This window comes from Copidosoma floridanum, unplaced genomic scaffold (genome assembly GCF_036245765.1).
Source record: "Copidosoma floridanum isolate Cflo_tuat_1 unplaced genomic scaffold, Cflo_Japanese_pri ptg000013l, whole genome shotgun sequence".
NCBI lineage: Eukaryota > Metazoa > Arthropoda > Insecta > Hymenoptera > Encyrtidae > Copidosoma > Copidosoma floridanum.
The window spans coordinates 22,117,183-22,130,328 of record NW_028321890.1 but is presented as its reverse complement, the minus strand read 5'-3'; the positions used below and the strand labels follow the sequence as shown (position 1 = coordinate 22,130,328).

Here is a 13,146-nt window from a genome sequence, read left to right as displayed (position 1 = left end):
GGTATGTTTACAGGCTGTATTCCGCAAATGTGCCAGCAGTTAAGTTACGTGATTCGTAATAAAATATAAGTTGTAAACTTGCCGCAAACAGCACAGACGGCTTAAACTTTTTATTTTGTATTTACAACATCAATTGCGGCTGGTTTATAATTGATTAAATGGCTCTACTATAAATATATAGTCATTATTATTTGGATCAGCGCCATCTAGCGTTAGGGATTTCTGAACTAAAAAGTGGCCCTAAACTTTTGACTTACAGCATTTGCGCTTAGAGCCATTTAACTAATTATAAACCAGCCGCAACTCATTTCGTAGCTATGAAATAAAAAAATAACAGTATATGTGTTTTTGGCGGCAAGTTAACAATACATTTTTTACTCAAAAATTTATCTTCAAAAGTATAAGTACATAGAAGGTCGATTTTTGGTAAAAAAATAGATAGTAAACTTGCCGCCTAAAATACATGTACTGTTATTTTTTGATTTGATAGCTACAAGATGAGTTGCGGCTGGTTTATAATTGGCTAAATGGCTCCAAGCGCTTATGCTCGGTTTCAGAATTTTAGAGGCCACTTTTGGCGAAAAAAAAAATACCGCTAGATGGCGCTGATCGAAATAATTATTACTATAACTTATAGTAGAGCCATTTAGTCAATTATAAACCAGCCGCAACTAATATAATAGATAGAAAATAAACATTTAACGTGATTAATGCTGTTTGCGGCAAGTTTACATTTAAATTTTTATCTGCAAATCGACCTCCAAAACCATAAATGTTCTACTTATCTCATTCGGGTTATAAAATCGACTACTTAGTAGTGATTACTACAAGTACTACTATTTTACTATTACGACTATTAATGATATTTGTTCATTCAAGGGTGCCTTATGTAGGGGGGGGGGTGCAAGGATCAAGATGACAATTGCATTGCACACACGTTTAATTGATTGACAAGAGATATCTTACGTTATATTTAACCTGTTGTTATTATCTATAAGTAACGTGTTTGAATAAAGCAAATATAGTATGAGTATGATAATGATTTTGCGTAGCTCTGTGAAAAATTATGTTGATGGGTATCCCTGCATGCCATAGCAAACGTTTACTTCAAACTACATACTTATTTAAACACTACTGTTGTGATGATAATTTGGAAATGAAAAACATCACGAGGCACCACACGAATTAATGTACTTTAAAAGGATGCAATGAAATTATATTCATAAAATTCAAAAATGTTTTATTTTCTGAAAAGTTCATGATTTCAAGTAGTATACCTTAAGGAAGTTACTAAGTTTTAGTCGTGTAAATGTGTGTTAAGGGCAATTACTGTAACTTAAAAAGCTATATATTCACTATAATTATTAAATTATCTTCCGATATTAGTAAGAATTACATATATGACATGTTTGTGTGTACACTTGTTACCAAAAAAAAAAAAAAAAAAAACAAGAAACTTATACAAACTTTGGATAATCATCCATCAATATGTTTTCTTTGATTTTTTTCTAGAATATGAGAAATCGTGCGTGTTATCATCGGGTACATTTAACTTCAATGAGTTAAACTTTTTTCCTTGTATTAATTCATGCAAATATACTAACGATTACATGGCTCTACTGTAATTATTACAATTATTACAATTTACAGTAGAGCCATGTAATCAATTACAAACAAGCCGCAACTAATTGTATACGTATTGAATGATAAGTTAACGTTGTTTGTGCTATTTGCGGCAAGTTAACAATTTATCTTCTACCTAAAATCTACTTCCAAAAGTATAAATATACAGGTAAATTTTTGGGTAAAAGATAAACAATAAACTTGCCACAAACAGCATTCATCACGTCAAATGTTTATTTTCTATCTATTAAATTAGTTGCGGCTGGTTTATAATTAACTAAATGGCTCAACTATAAGTTATAGTAATAATTATTTCGATCAGCGCCATCTAGCGGTATTTTTTTTTCGCCAAAAGTGGCCTCTAAAATTCTGAAACCGAGCATAAGCGCTTGGAGCTATTTAGCCAATTATAAACCAGCCGCAACTCATTTTGTAGCTATGAAATCAAAAAATAACAGTACATGTGTTTTTGGCGGCAAGTTAACTATCTATTTTCTACTAAAAATCGACCTCCTGTGTACTTATACTTTTGAAGATAAATTTTTGAGTAAAAATGTATTGTTAACTTGCCGCCAAAAACACATATACTGTTATTTTTCCACTTCATAGCTACAAAACGAGTTGCGGCTGGTTTATAATTGGCTAAATGGCTCTAAGCGCAAATGCTGTAAGTCAAAAGTTTAGGGCCACTTTTTAGTTCAGAAATCCCTAACGCTAGATGGCGCTGATCTAAATAATTATTACAATTAAAGAATTTACAGTAGAGCCATGTTATTGCTTATAAACCAGCCGCAACTAATTGTTAAAGTAGACAATAAATAGTTAAAATTTTTTGTGCTAGTTGCGGCAATTTAACAATCTATTTTTTACCCAAAAATTTACCTCCTATATATTTATACTTTTGGAAGTCGATTTTTGGGTAAAAGATAAATTGTAAACTTGACGCAAATAGCACTAAAAATCGTCAACTTTGCATTTTTTATTTAAAAGATTAGTTGCGGCTGATGTATAATTGAGTAAATGGCTCTAGGCCCCTAAAGCTCTGATTCAGAGTTTTAGAGGGCACTTTACACTTTTTGCGAAAAAATGAAGACCACTAGATGGCGCTGATTTAAATACGTAGGAATTTTCTTTACCTATATATGGTGATACAAAAAATCTTATTATCGACTTGTATTTTTACATTTTTACCGATCTTATCTACCCTTACCTTAAAATTGTTTCGATATCGGCGATCGGCGCCCTTTTAACTCTTTTAAGACGTATTTTCTTGTTCATGCCTGCAAATCCCGCAACCGCAACGGCTGCAATCTACAAACTGCGAAATAAAAGATTTGTACATAGTACATTATTAGACTTTCCTGTCATTTGTCTTAAATAGTTGAAAGACTTGAAAAGGTTGGATTTCTAATCAAATTAAACGACTAACGCAAAAAGACAGTTTACTTTCTCTTGGTTGGAAACAATATTTTCAACTGTCATTGAAATTACTAACTTTTCATCAACTATTCCAGTAAAAATGTGCGTTTACCAGTGTCTTTTATTTTGAAGTTTATTGCAAGTGATTTTGAATATTAATAAGTAGATAGCGTAGAAAAAAAGTTATACGTGCGTTTAATATTATCTTACAAATAATATACAAACACTTGATGAGATGAAAGAGGTAATGGAGACCGAAGGTGTCGAAAAAGGGGTCATAACCAGGATCTACGTCAAAAACTTCGTGTAAGTTTTTTTGTTATCATTTTTCTTCATTTTCAGCTTTACAAATATCTGTATTATGACAAAATTCGTTGTCTCCATACTTTTAGCACTTATGATGAAGTAACAGTTAGACCTGGCAGAAATCTTAACTTGATTATTGGTCCTAATGGCACAGGGAAGTCCACAATTGTCAGTGCTATAGTTCTGGGACTGGGAGGAAGTACAAAAGTCATTGGACGAGCCGAGCAAATTGGTCATTTTGTGAAGTCGGGCCATACCAATGCCATCATAGAAATCGATTTGCAGAATGATCGCAACAAATATGTCACAGTTAAGCGTTGCTTCGACACAAAAAACCAATCAACATGGAGTGTAAACAACAAAACGGTCAATGCCAAACAGATTTGTGACCTCATGGATTCTTTTAACATTCAGGCAAATCTAACAAAGAATCTTTTTATTTAGAAAAAAAAACTTTGGCATGAAATTTAAATAACTTTAAATGCTAAATATTTTTTTAAACTAATTCAATTTGTATATGCATTGAATTTAAATTATTTTTGTAGATTAATAACCTCTGCCAGTTTTTACCTCAAGATAAAGTGCAAGAATTTTCAAAAATGACAGCCCCTCAACTGTTAAAAGAAACACAAAGGTCAGTAGGTGATCCAAAGTTGTTGAAGTATCATGATAAACTGATAGAACTACGAGAAAAACAAGCAGAGCTGGAAAAAGAATTAGAAGGGAAAACCAAGCTCCTTGCCAAAGATAAGCTAACTTATGATTCGTTAAAAGATTCTGTGGGCCACATTAACGAACAAAAACAAATTAAAAAGAAGCTTGTATCTTTGAAGCAGAAGAAAGCTTGGATACAGTATCAGAATAGAAGAGAAGAATTTGTAGAGGTAAAAAATATATAATGAAATGTGAATTCTTTAGAGTTGTGATACAAGGGCAATTATTTGTTTACTTATTTATTATTTTTCCTTAAAATTTTTAAGGCAAAAAAAGGACGTGATGCAGCTTTAGCAAAAAAGAAGAAAGCTGAGAAAAACGTAGAACCTGTTGATCAAGAACTTTTAAAGATAAAAGCAACCATCCAAACACTTGAAAAAACTGCTAAGCAACATGTAAGTAAGAATGAAACCAAAATCCCAGCTTGGTAGTTTCAAAAGTGGTTAATTTACAGCTTTCTGAGACCAATGCAAAAAAAAGTAGATTATCTAAACTATCAGATGATGTTGAAAACTATGAAAGGTCTATAAATGAGATTGAATCACAATGTGAAGAAGAAATTAGAACAGAGCAAGAACGTGACGAGCGTATCAATCAATTGAGAGAAGATAAAAATAAAATGGAAAACGATGTATCTCAACTTCTTAACGATATCGGACAATGTAAAATTGAATTTAATTACATCGGCAAATTTTTAACGTGATACCTTGATGCTATATTTTTCTTAATTTTTGCAGTGGATGACATAGTTCAAAACCTGAGTACCATCAACGTGGAAATCAGTGATCATAGAAAAACTCTTAGCGATAAAAAAAATTATGAAACCTATTACAAGGATCAAATAAACCACATTGAGAGAAAAATAAAAGGTGAGAGAAAATTTGGATATTTTATCACAAAAACATTATTTTATAAGAATGTATGTTGATGTCTTTTTAATTACACCATTACAGCTGATGAACAAAATCTACAAGAAGTGTACGATATTGAAAACAAGAGGCTGGATACACTGCGACAACTAAGCAGAGATGCGTACCAAGGTGTTTTGTGGCTAAGAGAAAACAAGCATCTTTTTTCTCAAAAAATTCATGAACCTATGTTACTAAACATCAACTTAAAAGATCCTAGCTATTCCAAATTTTTTGAAAATCTGATAAGCCAACGAGATTTAACTGCTTTTGTTTGTGAAGATAAAAATGATATGAATATGCTTCTAAAGTATCTTCGTACACAGCAGAAATTAAAAATTAATGCTGTTCACTCAGATCCCAACAAAGAAGTTAATGATGCACCTAGGGTACCTTTGGAAAATATTAAACAATTTGGATTTCATCACTATCTTGTATCTCTCATTGAAGCACCACAGACTGTCATGAACTACTTAATAACTATGTACAAATTGAATGAAATCCCAATTGGTAGTGACCAGGTTGCATCACAATTAGACCGCATTCCTGACTCTATTATCCGATTTTTCAGCAGTGAGTAGTTTCACGCTTAATTATTGACCGATTTCTTTCACATATTACTTCGGAGTAGGTATATCTCAATTAATCATCTGTTTTCTTCAATAGACAGCAACTTCTACAGTATTAGTCGTTCAAAGTATACTGGAGAAAAAAGTACTAGGCAAGCAGGTCTTTCATCCAGAAATATTTTAGCCATTACTATTGATCACAGCAAAATACAACGCATTCAAGAGGAGTAAGTTATTTAATCTGAAACACTATCTCACAATTATATCAAGATTCTAGAAGTATCTAAGAAATAATTTCATATGTTTTTAGAATCAACTCATCTAAAGAGAAAGTCAGTGCACTAGCTGTTGAACTAAAAAAATGTCAAGAGGAAGTTGTTGCTGTAAATAGAAAAATTGAAAGTCTTAAAGGCAACCGTAATAAGTTGCAAACTAACAAGTCAAAAATCGATAATATTTACGTCAGAATGAAACTTATAGATGAATCAATTAATAAAGAACAGAAGAATAGGAAAAAGATAGATGACATTCGTTTGGAATTTAAAAAGAAAATTCAAGTAATTACTATGAGTGTATATATTTCTTAGAATTATGTTCGTTACAACTCTTTTTAATTAATTTCAGAATATTATCAAACAACAACTCAACTGCTACAAGTCGTACACTAATATGCAAGATGAGTGTAACAAAAGTTCGATCATAGATGAGGAGATAAAGCTTCAAATCAAGCTAAAGAAGAATGAGCATGCCATTGCAGAAAATAATGCTCACGATTTACGAGCAGAATTGAACGAGGCGGAGAGAAACTATAGAGCCCTCGATAACGAGTTGACTCCATTAAAAACGGAAACAAAGAATTTGTACGACACGGCTAAAGAATTGACGGAAGGTCTGTGTTATGATGATCCTGAATTTTCTCGTTACAAAGCTATTTTTGCAAAGTTGCCAGCTTCCATCGAAGAAATTATTTCGGAAATCCAACGGACTCAGGCAAAGATTTTTAGTCTCAAAACAGATCAATCAGAAACTGCTAGAGTACGTAATAGAAATTATGTTACGTTGAGTTATTTAAAGCACTTAATATCTGATTGCTATAATATTATTTTGCAGATTTTACGTCAATTCAATGATGTAAAGAAAAATATAGATACTTTAGAAGGAGTCATAAAAGAAAAAGATGCTGAATTGACAAAAGTTACTGAAGAGATTAGCAGGACAAAAAATGAATGGTATCCGTCACTTTCAGCTCTTGTCGACAAAATCAACAATAACTTTAGTAACTACTTTTCCAAAATGAAGTGTGCTGGAGAAGTTTCGTTATGTCATGGTGATAATCCCGTAAGTAATAACTAACAATTAATATTAATCCATGAATTGTTTACATATTTTAAATGAATTTTTTTACTAGATGAATTTTAAAGAGTATGGGCTACAGATCAGAGTCAAGTTTCGAGATGCAGACGAGTTGCAAGTACTCACTCGTAATCATCAGAGCGGAGGTGAACGAGCTGTTACTACTGCTGTTTACATGATATCTTTGCAAGAATTAACACGTGTGCCTTTTCGTTGTGTTGATGAGATTAATCAGGTAATAAAAAAAAGAGTTAACTATTGTAGTATCAAATAAAATCTATGTATAATTGTAATGCATATGTGGTATAATTTTTTAAAGGGCATGGATGCCACAAATGAAAGAAGAGTTTTTGAACTCATAGTAAATATAACGAGTAAATCAAACAGTTCTCAATATTTTTTGTTGACTCCCAAGGTATTTACAACTTATTTAATAAACTCTATCTTCTTTACTAGCTCTTTATATTATAATTAGGCTAAACTTATTTTTTTAATAATTACAATTTATTTCAATGATACTTTTTGTGTACTTCCCTCTTTAATTTTTGTGTTGTTTTCAGCTGTTACCGAATTTGAAGTACAACGAAACTATCACAGTTTTAACTGTGCTTAACGGAAAACATATGATACCTTGTTCGAAGTTTGATATTAATAATGATTGCGAAAAAATCGTCAATACAATAATCAATCGAAGAAATGGCGTTTGAATAAAATTTACTATCGTTTTTTTGCGTTAATGTTTACCAATAAGCTATTTATTAAACTTTAAATGTCAAAGTGTTTCGTTAAAGATTTCAAAGTAATATCATATTACTAAAACTTTGTTCCTCTTAAGTATTTTTGTATTTTTCAATCACAGCTTTAATGAAGATACTGTATGTATTTTTTATTAAATAAATAATTAATCATTTTCACAAGAATGTCTTCGCATTTTTCCAATTGCCATACCGAAAAAAATCTTATAACTATTGTATTTTCTAAATAAACAAAAAATATGTATGTAATATATGCAATTAAAAGTTGCAAAATGTGCGATGGCCGGGAATCGAACCCGGATCAACTGCTTGGAAGGCAACTATGCTGACCATTACACCACCATCGCACGATATCCAGGTTTCTCTTAATATGTTATATGAACATAGTCATTAAATGGGTACTTGCACGTCTTTACAATAAGCTTTGAAAATGTTATGTGACACAATCGCTACTCAAACACATACATTTTTTTTAACAATAATCTATGAATAGATAAAAATTTAAATATTTCTTTTCGTACAATAAAAGTAGCACCTTTTTAGTAACTATATAAAAAAGTATCTAACAAAAGTTAAAGAAATTAACAAAGTTTGTGCATTACTTGTTATATAAAACTGTCTTTGATAATTCTTAAATCAAGTTTAAAACCATACAACAATTTTTTTTATATTTACTCATGACGTGTACAGACAAAAAAAATCGTCAAAAGGATCCCCTCTCCCTCAGCACATAAAAATACCCTTAAATTAATAAAAAATACATTCCCATGGAACAAAAAATACAACCCCTAACTATGCAATTTGTTTAAATTAAACCCTTACAAAAAGTAATAAAGTTGAGAGTACTTTTATATCTGAGGAAGAGGGGGTGTTAAAAGGACCGCCAACAAAAACGTCAAAAACAGCTGTTTTTTCTCCGTGTTTCTCCCCCTTCTTGTTGGCATTTAAATGCACAAAAGAAATCATAACTTGGTATTTTCTCTTGCACTAATAAATTATCTATACATATTATGTAAACACATAAGATATTAAATTGGGAATGATTGCGGATTATTATTGATGTTCATCCATTATTGATGTTGATGGAAGTGCAAATAAAAAAAAAGCACCATTTCGACAACTAGCGCTAATGTGGTAAAAATTGTAAGCCTCGAGAATGGAAAAGTATGGGGGAATGGGGGGGAAAAGTAGCGCGCGCTCTCGTCGGCCCTCGTAGGAGAGAGGGAGTGAGAGGAGACACCGATGGGACCGCTGCTGATTGGTTGCCTCATCTCGTAAGATTAACACAGCTTGCGTCCACCATTTGTGGTTACTGGATATATATAGATGTACAGGTCTAATGGCTTCGTCCGCTCACTTCCCCTCGAAGCCTCTCTCACATCTCGTAGGCCTCGTAGCTATAGTAGCGCACATTTATTTTCCCGCGCACTTGCACCTCATAAACATACGCGCGCGGTTATCGGGAAAGTAAATTCCCTTCAAGCTGCACTGCATGCAGCACAGCTGCTTGTAAATTTGTTAAGTATTTACTTGTAGCAAATAAAATTGAACTTGCTTAACTGTATTTAATTAATTTGACTAGTATTTTTTTTTATTACAAAACTAAAATTACAGTGTAATCTCGAGTCCACGAGTGCAAACTTTAGTGAACGACCATGAGCGTTCAAACGAAGCTACAGTTCCAGGTTCGCAAGAATAACTTCTACGGGAAGAAGCAAAATGACTGTAAGCCAACACCTGAGCAGCTCAGCGGTATCTTGAGCACCCCGAGTTCGAGGTATACACCAACGGTCAGGAAAATAGTCGACATCAGCAGCAGCAGTGAGGAGTCGGACTCGGACTCCGAAAACATCGCCAAGAATAACAACATCACGAGAACACCGAAACGCAAACCTCCTAACAGAAACGAAAAAGGTGAGAAATTGTTTTATTGTAGAAGTAAATAACTATTATTTAAGTTCATCTGCAGGCATTAGTTGTAAATTTTCGGTTTTGTTTTGTTGATAGATGATACTGAATCTTCTCCACCCAAGCAAAGAAAGACACCTTCCAAAACACCAAGCACTATGTTAAAGGGACTGAAATTGTTATCTCCAAGTAAGCCAGACAGGTTGATGCCAAAAAGTCTGTTTGCCAATAACAGGTACAGCGATGCACGTAAAGCTTTGCACAGTGCTCTACCGGAAGATCTAACTGGCAGGGAGGAAGAGATGGCCAAGATGACAGAGTTCATCGAAGACCATTTAAATCAAAAGACTTCGGCTTCTATGTATATTTCTGGTCCTCCAGGGACAGGAAAAACGGCTTGTCTTTTGAGAACCATCAAGAAACCAAATTTTAAAGAAGCACTTAAAATTATTTACATCAATTGTACAAGTATGAAATCTGCTACTGTGATTTATAATGAAATTGCTCTGCAGTTACAATTGATGAGTGGTAAAAATGGTAAAAATAGTAAGAAAGTTATTGAAACGTATTTAAAAAATTCGTCTAAAATGTTGCTTCTGGTTCTTGACGAAATGGATCAATTGGAGACTAAAAGTCAGTCTGTTCTGTATTCCATATTTGAATGGCCAGCGATACCAAAAGCCCAACTTATGTTAATAGGAATAGCCAATGCTTTGGACTTAACAGACAGAATACTGCCTAGACTACAAGCAAAGTGTGAACTTAAGCCAACTTTGCTACAGTTTAAGCCATATTCCAAACAACAAATTGTTGATATTATAAATAAAAGACTGGAAGAATCTGATGTAAAAGATGTTTTTACTGGAACAGCAGTACAATTGTTGGCAGGAAAAGTTGCAGCTGTGTCGGGTGATATTAGGAAAGCCTTGGATATTTGCAGGAGAGGTGTTGAAATTGCAGAGTCTGAAAAAATAACAAAAGTCCTTAAACCCACTAATGGTATGTTGCTTTCAATATTTCACTTTAAAAATTTTGGCATATGTATGTAATTAAAATTTTATCGATCCTGTTTTAGGTGTTGACTTGGCATGTTCCGAACAAAAGCAAGTAGATTTCAAAGAAATACGCTCAGTGCTTAATGGAGTTTACGGCGGTTCACAGAATGTTAACTCTGAAGAAAGTAATTTTCCACTTCAGCAAAAGCTTGTTATTTGCTCACTGATACTCATTCTGAACAAAGGAAAGAACAAAGACGTGAATCTCGGAAGGGTAAATCTTTATACATTAATTTATAATTACTTATTTTTTCAAGTGCATCTTTATCTGAGTGTAACAATTCTTTCAGTTGCATCAAGTTTACAAAAAGGTTTGTAAGAAGAGAAACATATCGGCACTAGATGTTTCAGAATTTACGAGCGCGTGTTCTTTAATAGAAACGCGAGGAATTCTTAAACTGCTTCTCAAAAAAGAGACAATACTGTCAAAAGTTAGTTTACAGTGGGATCAAGAAATGCTGACCAATGCACTTCAAGACAAAGATCTAACATTTGAAATTTTAAATGACGTTTCTTGTTTGTAAATATATTTGACATTATTATACCGTGTGTTTTATAAAAAGATTATTAACATATTTTTAAAGGATTCTAGTATTAAGTTGATTTAATGAACAAATGCCTTTTGTAAATTATTTATATTGCTCAACCTATTAGAGAAATGGCACTTTGTGTGTTTTGTGTATATATTTATTTATTTTTTAGCTTAAATGTACCAAATGGAATTGTTTATAATGATAACTTGTTGACAATATAAGTACAAATCTATGACTCAAAATATAGACACTGAAGGGGCCTTATGGTTGAATTACAAAATAAAAACTGTTTAATTATTGCTTTTTTGTATTTTTTTAAAAAACAATCCTTATACCATTTCATTTTATTTGTATAAAAAAAAATATAACATTATTACTTCATAAACAGCTTTAAAGTGGAATGAAAATATCCGTTCGATCATTCAAATTTTTTTTCCTTTGCGTTATTGGCCCTAAGATGTACTTCTATATGCATACCCTATACTGACAGCACTGCTATCGTACCATATTGCAAATTATACCTACAGTATAAAAAAATCTGCGACTCTTAAGGTACTGTAAGGCTAATCTCGTAGCTCAAGAAAATGGGCATGAAAAGGTTTTCAAAAATAAGTAAGATCTTATTTTCAGAAGAAGGTAATATATATATATATATATATTACCATGAAATAAGAGTAGAGGCGCGGTTAATGTACTTACGTTTGTCTTTGAGTGACAAAGGGACGTTTTCTTACTGGGAGCGCAAAGTGGTGTTTTGGGCGTTTGGATCCTATAGAACCGAATAGTAGTTTTCATATTATCATGTGCGCAAAGCAAATAAATCTCGTCCAAGGGGCGGGATTTTTTTCCTTCCGAGAGATCAAGTACTCGTACTTTGTCCCCCATGCACACTTTGCGCCCATGATAATAAGAAAAGTTATTATTGGAAAAAAAAATTGTAATAAAAATTGTAGATACTAAAAAAAACATCAATCGTATCAATTACAATCGATACATCGGTAAATTTCTAATAATATTCATTGAGTTTGGATGCTTAAATTAAAAGCCTCATCATCGTGTGTTTTTGCGTCAAGTGTCCTTGTGTATATAAAGAGCAAAAAAAATTTTTACGTAATGATATTCGGAGTTAATTCAAGTACATATCATTTTGTTAACGATAAGTCAACAAAAGAAAATATTGTACAAAAAATCTGATGTATCTGACGGTGAGTTACGAATTCATTGAATTTATGTATTTAGGGAGAAGGAAATCGATAGAAAAAAAAAAAAATTAGCGAAACAAGAATAAAATGAAACGATACGCCTGGAAGATGAAAAAGATATAACTTGCAAAAAGCAATTATGTATTTTACTGGTACAGGAAGATTGTCTGCGATAAAACTTGTGTGAAAATATTAATTACAAACATCAAAATGTCATTCTTTTCGAAGGTTAATACATCGTCTTCATTTTTATTTCTGAAATTTTTACAGATGGAAACGATGGGATAATGACTGTAGATTTACATATTTATGATTGTTTAAAGAAAATGTCGAGAAAAGATTTCCCAGGCTCGTACTACGGCCCTTTATTTTACTAAACACGAAACAAATGTTTCTCATATTGCTGAATACGTCGTTAGATGTAAAAAAAGTTATCTATGACTACGACACGACTAAAAAAATGGTTATCTGTGTGCAACTAACAACGTTAGTCAAAAAGAAGCAAACAAAAATAGTTGACTAACGTAAAAGGGATGTAAGTGCCTCGACAGATTCATCAAAAAAGAGGAATATCCAAATCGAAAAAGGTCCATTTTTAGTCCCCTTTTTGACTTTTTCGTTGTGTTTCCAAGACTGCAACTAATACCTTTTTAATCACTACATGAGACAAACTCTATATCCACCTCAGTTATATTTTACTATTAAAAAAAAAAAGATTATTTATCGTTCGATAAATGCACCCAACACGCAAAATGTGTTATATACTTTTTAATAGCAGCATCAACTGCGTCAAATTCGTTT

General features: G+C 32.4%; 2 protein-coding genes and 1 non-coding gene across 3 annotated transcripts; 2 read left to right on the top strand and 1 right to left on the bottom strand.

The window, feature by feature from the left end:
- Nucleotides 1–2,915: 2,915 nt before the first annotated feature.
- SMC5 (structural maintenance of chromosomes 5) lies at nt 2,916–7,756 on the top strand. The gene is made up of 14 exons (XM_014348630.2): nt 2,916–3,348; nt 3,435–3,762; nt 3,894–4,232; nt 4,329–4,457; nt 4,517–4,724; nt 4,800–4,931; nt 5,016–5,543; nt 5,637–5,766; nt 5,850–6,096; nt 6,164–6,574; nt 6,650–6,877; nt 6,948–7,127; nt 7,212–7,307; nt 7,453–7,756. The coding sequence occupies exons 1-14, from the start codon at nt 3,278–3,280 to the stop codon at nt 7,597–7,599; spliced, it is 3,174 nt and encodes a 1,057-aa protein (XP_014204116.2). The 5' UTR covers nt 2,916–3,277; the 3' UTR covers nt 7,600–7,756.
- Nucleotides 7,757–7,922: 166 nt separating this feature from the next.
- Nucleotides 7,923–7,994, bottom strand: TRNAG-UCC (transfer RNA glycine (anticodon UCC)). Its single transcript has one exon. It is a non-coding gene; the product is annotated as a tRNA-Gly (tRNA).
- Nucleotides 7,995–9,055: 1,061 nt separating this feature from the next.
- Cdc6 (Cell division cycle 6) lies at nt 9,056–11,442 on the top strand. The gene is made up of 5 exons (XM_089591140.1): nt 9,056–9,164; nt 9,262–9,561; nt 9,655–10,554; nt 10,631–10,824; nt 10,901–11,442. Exons 2-5 carry the CDS (start codon nt 9,303–9,305, stop codon nt 11,132–11,134), a joined length of 1,587 nt encoding a protein of 528 aa, XP_089447266.1. The 5' UTR covers nt 9,056–9,164; nt 9,262–9,302; the 3' UTR covers nt 11,135–11,442.
- Nucleotides 11,443–13,146: the final 1,704 nt, after the last annotated feature.

Coding starts and splice junctions, on each gene's coding strand:
- Cdc6 (XM_089591140.1), top strand. CDS start 9,303: ATGAGCGTTCAAACGAAGCTACAGTTCCAGGTTCGCAAGAATAACTTC. Junction 9,562..9,654: donor TCCTAACAGAAACGAAAAAG/GTGAGAAATTGT, acceptor TTTTGTTGATAG/ATGATACTGAATCTTCTCCA. Junction 10,555..10,630: donor AGTCCTTAAACCCACTAATG/GTATGTTGCTTT, acceptor ATCCTGTTTTAG/GTGTTGACTTGGCATGTTCC.
- SMC5 (XM_014348630.2), top strand. CDS start 3,278: ATGAAAGAGGTAATGGAGACCGAAGGTGTCGAAAAAGGGGTCATAACC. Junction 4,458..4,516: donor AAAAAACTGCTAAGCAACAT/GTAAGTAAGAAT, acceptor GTTAATTTACAG/CTTTCTGAGACCAATGCAAA. Junction 5,767..5,849: donor ATACAACGCATTCAAGAGGA/GTAAGTTATTTA, acceptor ATATGTTTTTAG/AATCAACTCATCTAAAGAGA.